This window comes from Amblyraja radiata, unplaced genomic scaffold, assembly GCF_010909765.2.
Source record: "Amblyraja radiata isolate CabotCenter1 unplaced genomic scaffold, sAmbRad1.1.pri scaffold_369_ctg1, whole genome shotgun sequence".
Classification (NCBI taxonomy): domain Eukaryota; kingdom Metazoa; phylum Chordata; class Chondrichthyes; order Rajiformes; family Rajidae; genus Amblyraja; species Amblyraja radiata.
The window spans coordinates 69,418-79,417 of NW_022630511.1; the positions used below are offsets into that span (position 1 = coordinate 69,418).

Below are 10,000 nucleotides of genomic sequence, written 5' to 3' on the forward strand. Positions count from 1 at the left end.
TCTCATGGCGGCGTGGTGATGAGAAGGCTGAGCATTGGCCTGAGGGGATCGGCCATCATGTGCTGCCTGGCCATCTTTATCTCCATCTGCACGGCCGCACCACTGCTGTTCCTCGGCTGCAGCACCCAGCGGGTTGTCGGGGTCAACACCTTGAACGGGTAAGGTGTGGTGTACCGCCACCCTCCACCCCACGACTGTCAACCCCATTGGAACGGGCCATGGGAGGATGCTGTTAGGTCTTAGTTGGATCTTAGTTGGATCTTAGTTGGTTCTTAGTTGGTTCTTAGTTGGTTCTTAGTTGGTTCTTAGTTGGATCTTAGTTGGTTCTTAGTTGGTTCTTAATTGGGTCTTGGTTGGGTCTTAGTTGGCTCTTGGTTTGGTCTTGGGTCTTTGTTGGGTCTTAGTTATGTCTTAATTGGGTTTTAATTGGGTCTTAATTGGGTCTTAGTTTGGTCTTAGTTTAAGTTGGGGTTTTACTTGGGGTTTTAGTAGGGGTGATACAGCGCGGAAACAGGCCCTTCGGCCCACCGAGTCCGCGCCGACCAGCCAAAATCAAAAGTCAATTGTATTCATCACATGCACCCGAAGGTGCAGTGAAATGAATTTGCCAGCAGCGATACACTTAAAAAGAACACACAATACACAATAAGATTGAACACAAACATCCACCACAGCATTCTTCACTGTGGAGGAAGGCAACAAAGTTCAGCCAGTCCTCCTCCTTTGTTCACCCGTGGTCGGGGCCATGAACCCTCCGTAGTCGCCGCTACGGACGGCCCGATGTACAGGCCCTCTCGTCGGGATGATCCAAACTCCGACGTCGGGACGGTCGAACACACTCCGCGGCTTGGAGGTCCCGAATCGCCACTTTCCCACCGGAGACCGCGGCTTCAGGATGTTATAATCCGCAGGCCGGCGGTCGGAGCACTTCTTCGCCGATCCCCAGGGATGGTAAGTCCACACCCCCGCCCGCGGCTAGAAGCTCCACAGACCACAGCCCCAAGATGCCAAAGTCACCAGGCCAGCGATCAGAGCACTCCTCTCTGGCGACCCCTGACAAGGGTTCGCCCGCTCCGCGATGGAAAAGTCCATGCTGGGCCCGCTGCTGAAGCTCCGGGCCCGACTCTGGGAAAGGCCTCTCCAATCCAAGCGGTTAGGCCGCGAGGGAGGCGACGTGGAAAACGTTGCCTCTCCGTGGAGGAGGCGACCAAAAACCGTTCCCTCCCCCCCCCCCCCCACCACCCCCCGCACAAGACATACCGAGAGACACCTAAAAAAAGAGAAGAGGTCCTGAAAGAAGAATTTAGGGAGTTAGGTAGAGAGTTAAGGAGAAGGACTGCAAAGGTAACAATCTCAGGATTACTGCCTGTGCCACGCAACAATGAGAGTAGGAATGGAGCCAGGTGGAGGATAAATGAGTGGATGAGGGACTGGTGCAGTGGGTATGGATTCAAGTTTCTGGATCATTGGGACCTCTTTTGGGGAAGGTGCGACCTGTACAGAAAGGACGGGTTGCACTTGAACTCGAGGGGGACCAATATCCTGGCGGGGAGATTTGCAAAGGCCACTGGGGAGACTTTAAACTAGTATGGTTGGGGGGAGGGACTCAAATTGGGAAAGCTAGCAGACAGTGTGTGAGGCAGGAGGCTGAGAATGGTAGCACTCTGACCCAAAATGTAGGGGAGAGAGAAGAAAAAGACAATAAACAGAGAATAAGAGAGGGTGGGTTTCTTAAATGTGTATATTTTAATGCTAGGAGCATTGTAAGAAAGGTGGATGAGCTTAGAGCCTGGATTGACACCTGGAAGTATGATGTTGTGGCGATCAGTGAAACATGGTTGCAGGAGGGCTGTGATTGGAAACTAAATATTCCAGGATTTCGTTGCTTCAGGTGTGATAGAATTGGAGGGGCAAGAGGTGGAGGTGTTGCATTGCTTATCAGGGAAGATATTACAGCAGTGCTTTGGCAGGATAGATTAGAGGGCTCGTCTAGGGAGGCTATTTGGTTGGAACTGAGAAATGGGAAAGGGGTAGCAACACTTATAGGGGTGTATTATAGACCGCCAAATGGGGAGCGAGAATTGGAAGAGCAAATATGTAAGGAGATTGCAGATATTAGTAGTAAGCACAAGGTAGTGATTGTGGGAGATTTCAATTTTCCACACATAGACTGGGAAACACATTCTGTAAATGGGCTGGATGGGTTGGAGTTTGTAAAATGTGTGCAGGGATAGTTTTTTGCAGCAATACATAGAGGTACCTACTAGAGAAGGGGTGGTGCTGGACCTCCTGTTAGGAAATGAGACGGGTCAGGTGGCAGAGGTATGCGTTGGGGAACAGTTCGGGACCAGTGATCACAATACCATTAGTTTCAATATAATTATGGAGAGGGTCAGAACTGGACCTAGGGTTGAGATTTTGATTGGAGAAAGGCTAACTTTGAGGAGATGCGAAAGGATTTAAAAGGAGTAAATTGGGACAGTTTGTTTTATGGGAAAGATGTGGAAGAGAAATGGAGTACATTTAAAGGTGAAATTTTAAGAGTACAGAATCTTTATGTCCCTGTTCGGTTGAAAGGAAATAGTAAAAATCGGAAAGAGCCATGGTTTTCAAGGGAAATTGGACACGGTTCGGAAAAAGAGGGAGATCTACAATAATTATAGGCAGCATGGAGTAAATGAGGTGCTTGAGGAGTATAAAGAATGTAAAAAGAATCTTAAGAAAGAAATTAGCAAAGCTAAAAGAAGATATGAGGTTGCTTTGGCAAGTAAGGTGAAAGTAAACCCAAAGGGTTTCTACAGCTATATTAATAGCAAAAGGATAACGAGGGATAAAATTGGTCCATTAGAGAGTCAGAGTGGACAGCTATCTGCAGAGCCAAAAGAGATGGGGGAGATATTGAACAACTTATTTTCTTCGGTATTCACCAAGGAGAAGGATATTGAATTATGTGAGGTAAGGGAAACAAGTAGAGTAGCTATGGAAACTATGAGATTCAAAGAAGAGGAAGTACTGACACTTTTGAGAAAAATAAAAGTGGATAAGTCTCCAGGTCCGGACAGGATATTCCCTAGGACATTGAGGGAAGTTAGTGTAGAAATAGCCGGGGCTATGACAGAAATATTTCAAATGTCATTAGAAACGGGAATAGTGCCGGAGGATTGGCGTACTGCGCATGTTGTTCCATTGTTTAAAAAGGGGTCTAAGAGTAAACCTAGCAATTATAGACCTGTTAGTTTGACTTCAGTGGTGGGCAAATTAATGGAAATGATAGAGATAATATATATAAGCATCTGGATAAACAGGGTCTGATTAGGAACAGTCAACATGGATTTGTGCCTGGAAGGTCATGTTTGACTAATCTTCTTGAATTTTTTGAAGAGGTTACTCGGGAAATTGATGAGGGTAAAGCAGTGGATGTTGTATATATGGACTTCAGTAAGGCCTTTGACAAGGTTCCTCATGGAAGGTTGGTTAAGAAGGTTCAATGGTTGGGTATTAATGGTGGAGTAGCAAGATGGATTCAACAGTGGCTGAATGGGAGATGCCAGAGAGTAATGGTGGATGGTTGTTTGTCAGGTTGGAGGCCAGTGACTAGTGGGGTGCCTCAGGGATCTGTGTTGGGTCCACTGTTGTTTGTTATGTACATCAATGATCTGGATGATGGTGTGGTAAATTGGATTAGTAAGTATGCAGATGATACTAAGATAGGTGGGGTTGTGGATAAGGAAGTAGATTTTCAAAGTCTACAGAGAGATTTATGCCAGTTGGAAGAGTGGACTGAAAGATGGCAGATGGAGTTTAATGCTGATAAGTGTGAGGTGCTACATCTTGGCAGGACAAATCAAAATAGGACGTACATGGTAAATGGTAGCGAATTGAAGAATGCAGGTGAACAGAGGGATCTGGGAATAACTGTGCACAGTTCCCTGAAAGTGGAATCTCATGTAGATAGGGTGGTAAAGAAAGCTTTTGGTGTGCTGGCCTTTATAAATCAGAGCATTGAGTATAGAAGTTGGGATGTAATGTTAAAATTGTACAAGGCATTGGTGAGGCCAATTCTGGAGTATGGGGTACAATTTTGGTCGCCTAATTATAGGAAGGATGTCAACAAAATAGAGAGAGTACAGAGGAGATTTACTAGAATGTTGCCTGGGTTTCAGCAACTAAGTTACAGAGAAAGGTTGAACAAGTTAGGGCTTTATTATTTGGAGCGCAGAAGGTTAAGGGGGGACTTGATAGAGGTCTTTAAAATGATGAGAGGGATAGACAGAGTTGACATGGATAAGCTTTTCCCACTGAGAGTAGGGAAGATTCAAACAAGGGGACATGACTTGGGAATTAAGGGACAGAAGTTTAGGGGTAACATGAGGGGGAGCTTCTTTACTCAGAGAGTGGTGGCTGTGTGGAATGAGCTTCCAGTGAAGGTGGTGGAGGCAGGTTCCTTTTTATCATTTAAAAATAAATTGGATAGTTATATGGACGGGAAAGGAATGGAGGGTTATGGTCTGAGCGCAGGTATATGGGACTAGGGGAGAATACGTGTTCGGCACGGACTAGAAGGGTCGAGATGGCCTGTTTCCGTGCTGTAATTGTTATATGGTTATATGGTTATAAACTAACATTAGACACACCAAAAACCCCCCTAAAATTCAAGATAACGAACTCGCTGCTGGCCCCGCACACTAACACTACCCTACACACACTAGGAACAATTCTTTACATTTGCACCAAGCTAATTAACCTACAAAACCTGCACGTCTTTGGAGCATGGGTGGAAACCGAAGATCTCGGAGAAAACCCACGCAGGTCGCGGGGAGAACGTACAAACTCCGTACAGACAGCGCCCGTAATCAGGATCGAACCCGTGTCTCTGGCGCTGTGAGGAAGCAACTCTACCGCTGCGCCTCCGTGCCGCATTTGTTCACAAGTTCGAGGAATCATGACTGATTTATCTTTCCCTCTCAACCACAATTTTCTGGAATTTCTTGCGGTTGCATGCTGATGCAATGATTGATGGCGGTGCATCTGTCGCTGGAGACTTGCCAAACTTTTCTAGTGAGGTGGAGGCACTCTTGGCTGCTGCCTGAATGAAACATATAAGATTGTTAAGGGTTTGGACACGCTAGAGGCAGGAAACATGTTCCCGATGTTGGGGGAGTCCAGAACCAGGGGCCACAGTTTCAGAATAAGGGGTAAGCCATTCAGAACGGAGATGAGGAAACACTTCTTCACACAGAGAGTGGGGACGCTGTGGAATTCTCTGCCTCAGAGGGCGGTGGAGGCCGGTTCTCTGGATGCTTTCAAGAGATAGCTAGATAGGGCTCTTAAAAATAGCGGAGTCAGGGGATATGGGGAGAAGGCAGGAACGGGGTACTGATTGGGGATGACCAGCCATGATCACATTGAATGGCGGTGCTGGCTCGAAGGGCCGAATTGCCTAATCCTGCGCCTATTGCCTATTGCCTATTGGGGTGGGAGATTGCAACCTTCACATGGTCCGCCCTGTTTCGACAAATGCAATCAACCTGGCGTGCACAATCAAATAAGATCAAATAGAACAAGTTTTCCTACAACTTTAGGCTGTGCACGCCAAATGCAAGAAGAAGTATTGTCTATTGATATGGGGAGAAGGCAGGTACGGGGTACTGAGTGTGGATGATCACAGTGAATGACGGTGCTGGCTCGAAGGGCCGAATGGCCTACTCCTGCACCTATTGTCTATTGTAAACGGATGTTTAAAACCCTTTGTTTTTGCATTCTATTTGCCAGGACATTGGATGTCAGGCAGAGCTGCAATCAAGGCTGTTCGTGTGGCGATCATGTCTACAACCCTGTCTGTGCCCCCGATGACATTGAGTTCATCTCTCCCTGCCATGCAGGTTGTCACAATGTGGACTTCAACACTCAGGGAAAGGTCATGGTGAGTCAAGATGGGTTTAGCTTCATTCAATGAATTGATGAATGAATGAATTGATGAATGAATGAATTGATCGATGAATGAATTGATCGATGAATGAATTGATCGATGAATGAATTGATCGATGAATGAATTGATCGATGAATGAATTGATCGATGAATGAATTTGATGAATTAATTGATCGATGAATGAATTGATCGTTGAATTCATTGATTGATGAATTGAAGAATTTAGAAGGATGAGAGGCAGATCTTATTGAAACATAAAAGATCCTTCAGGGATTGGACACGCTAGAGACAGGAAACATGTTCCCGATGTTGAGGGAGTCCAGAACCAGGGACCACAGTTTAAGAATCGGGTAAGCCATTTAGAACGGAGATGAGGAAAAAGCTTTTCACCCAGAGGGTTGTGAATCTGTGGAATTCTCTGCCTCAGAAGGCAGTGGAGGCCAATTCTCTGGATGCTTTCAAGAGAGAACTAGATAGGGCTCTTAAAGATAGCGGAGTTAAGGGATACGGGGAGAAGGCGGGAACGGGGTACTGATAGTGGATGATCAGCCTAGTTTACAGTGAATGGCTCGAAGGGCCGAATGGCCTACTCCTGCACCGATTGTCTATTTTCTATTGAATGAATTACAGTAATTAATGATGAATGAATGTTTAGTTTAGTTTAGAGATACAGCGCAGAAACAGGCCCTTCGGCCCACCGGGTCCGCGCCGACAAGCGATCACCCCGCACACTAACACTGCCCTACACCCACTAGGGACAATTTACATTTACACCAAGCCAATTAACCTACAAACCTGCACGTCTTTGGAGTGTGGGAGGTAACGGAAGATCTCAGAGAAAACCCACGCAGGTCACGGGGAGAACGTGCAAACTCCGTACAGACAGCACCCGTAGTCGGGATCGAACCCGGGTCTCCGGTGCTGCAAGCGCTGTAAAGCAGCAACTCTACCGCTGCGCCACCGTGCTGCCTGTCAATAAATGAAGGATAAGCCAGTCCTGACCAAAGATCCTATAGCGAGCAAGATAGATCACTCGACGGAAAAGACGTAGTACGGTCACGGGCAGATTCACGGGTAATTTACGGCCCCATTTCCGTAACCTGCTTCCGTCTCCGCACCAAAGATCCCGCCAGAGCGGAGCAAAGATAACTAGCGCGGAGACGGAAGCCGGTTACAGAAACATCCTCGTAAAAATAAAAGTTATTTGGGAAAAATCTTCTCCTCATCTTCAGAATTGTAATTTATTAACACAAACTGTTCCCCCGCAACGTTGATTACACTGCGAGTCGGGTCGGGTCCGGTTACTGAAATGGATGAAAAAAAGGCCCACGTTCCGCTCCGTTGCGTACTACACGTCAGCCCATTGCATTTAGCAGGAGTGGTCTATCTTGCTCCGCTATAGGTTCTTTGGCCCAGACCATCACACAAACCATCTACACCTAACGCTGCCTCGGCAAGGCCAGCAGCATAATCAAGGACCAGTCTCACCCCCGGCCACTCCCTCTTCTCCCCTCTCCCATCGGGCAAGAGGTACAGAAGTGTGTAAACGCACACCTCCAGATTCAGGGACAGTTTCTTCCCAGCTGTTATCAGGAAACTCACCAACTAGAGAGCGGTCCTGAACTCCCATCTACCACATTGGTGACCCTCGGACTATCCTTGATCGGACTTTACCTTGCACTAAACGTTATTCCCTTACCATGTATCTGTACACTGTGGACGGCTCGATTGTAATCATGTGTTGTCTTTCTGCTGACTGGTAAGCGCGCAACAAAAGCTTTTCACTGTACCTCGGTACACGTGACAATAAACTAGACAAGACTGAGATACAGAGCAGTGTGGAAACAGGCCCTTCGGCCCACCGGGACCGCTCCGACCAGCGATCCCCGCTCATTAGCACCATCCTGACTAGGGACCATTTTTATAATTTTATACCAAGCCAATTACAAATTTGTACGTCTTTGGAGTGTGGGAGCAAACCGAAGCTCTCGGAGAAAATGCAACGGAAGCTTCTCACTGCACCTTGGTACACGTGACAATAAGTAAGTAAGTAAGTACGTTTATTGGCCAAGTATTCATATACAAGGAATTTGCCTTGGTGCTCCGCTCACAAGTAACAACATGACATACAGTGACAGTTACGAATGACTCAGAAAACACTAAACATTAATAATAATAAAACATTAATGATAAAACACCATTGATCAAGCATGTGAACCAACAAAATACCAGATCAAAGGGAGGCTACAGATTTTTGGCTGTTGAGTAGAGCAACTACTCGTGGATAAAAACTGTTTTTATGTCCGGCTGTGGCAGCTTTGACAGTCCGGAGTCGCCTTCCAGAGGGAAGTGATTCAAAGAGTTTGTGGCCAGGGTGAGAGGGGTCAGAGATGATCTTGCCCGCTCGCTTCCTGGCCCTTGCAGTGTACAGTTCATCAATGGAGGGAAGGTTGCAGCCAATTCTCAGCTGATCGGACGATTCGCTGCAGCCTCCAGGTGTCGTGCTTGGTGGCTGAGCCAAACCAGACCATGATGGAGAAGGTGAGAACAGACTCTACGATGGCCGTATAGAATTGGACCATCATTACCTGTGGCAGATTGTGCTTCCTCGGCTGCCGTAGGAAGTACATCCTCTGTTGTGTCTTTTTGACTGTGGAGTCAAGGAGACTGGATAGTGAGACCACACCTGGCGTATTGTGTGCAGTTTTGGTCCCCTAATTTGAGGAAGGTACAAGGTTAATTCCCGGGATGGCGGGACTGTCATATGCTGAGATAATGGAGCAGCTGGGCTTGTACACTCTGGAGTTTAGAAGGATGAGAGGGGATCTCATTGAAACATATAGATTGTTAAGGGCTTGGACACACTAGAGGCAGGAAACATGTTCCTAATGTTGGGGTAGTCCAGAACCAGGGGCCACACAGTTTAAGAATAAGGGGTAAGCCATTTAGAACGGAGACCAGGTAACACTTTTTCTCACAGAGAGTGGTGAGTGTGGAATTCTCTGCCTCAGAGGGCGGTGGAGGCCGGTTCTCCGGATACTTTTCAAGAGAGAGCTAGATAGGGCTCTTAAAGATAGCGGAGTCAGGGGATATGGGGAGAAGGCAGGAACGTGGTACTGATTGGGGATGATCAGCCATGATCACATTGAATGGCGGTGCTGGCTCGAAGGGCCGAATGGCCTACTCCTGCACCTAGTGTCTATTGTCTAAACCAGGCTAGACTAGATGGTGGTGTGGCGGTTGAGTTGCCTAGACTGGTGAGGGTTGCTGGGGATGTGACCAAATTCCTAAGCCTTCTACTGAGGGGAGAGGCAGCGTTCTTTGCTGTGTTCGTTGAGGACTGTAAACAGGTTGGTGAGCGAGTTTGTACTTGCTTCCACCCTGCTTACATCTCTCTGTTTCATCTCTGGCTCACTTGCGTAATTCCACCTTCTCATCGATTCGGAACACAAGACAACTATTCCCACATAAGTCTGTACATGATTCAGCCACTCAATATACGAAACTGATGCGCCACAATGGCTGTGAACTATTTCTGCATTCTGTTCCTTCCTTCGCTCCACCCATTCGAGTCATCGAGTCACGCACACAGGCCCGACTCGCCAACGCCCACCAGCAGGACCCCATCTGGTTAACGGAGGTTAACCAGATGGAGGTCAAGCAACCTTCCCTCCATTGACGAACTGTACACTGCAAGGGCCAGGAAGCGAGCGGGCAAGATCATCTCTGACCCCTCTCACCCTGGCCTGGCCACAAACTCTTTGAATCACTTCCCTCTGGAAGGCGACACCGGACTGTCAAAGCTGCCACAGCCAGACATGAAAACAGTATTTTATCCACGAGTAGTTGCTCTACTCAACAACCAAACATCTGTAGCCTCCCTTTGCTCTGGTATTTTATTTAATTCTCATGTTTAATCGATAATGTTTTATTATTAATGTTTAATGTTTTATGTGTCATTCCTGACTGTCACTGTATGTCACTTGTGGGCGGAGCACCAATGCAAATTCCTTGTATGTGAATACTTGGCCAATAAACTTATTCATTCATCTACACTAGTCACACCTGCCT

General features: G+C 47.0%; 1 protein-coding gene across 1 annotated transcript in view; it reads left to right on the forward strand.

The window, feature by feature from the left end:
* The window catches only part of slco2b1 (solute carrier organic anion transporter family member 2B1), a 43,382-nt gene that overhangs the window by 24,097 nt on the left and 9,285 nt on the right, over window positions 1-10,000 (forward strand). The window contains exons 6-7 of the mRNA XM_033016644.1: window positions 2-158; window positions 5,773-5,923. Of these exons, the coding sequence (XP_032872535.1) occupies window positions 2-158; window positions 5,773-5,923 (308 nt within the window). The remainder of the gene's footprint in view (window position 1; window positions 159-5,772; window positions 5,924-10,000) is intronic.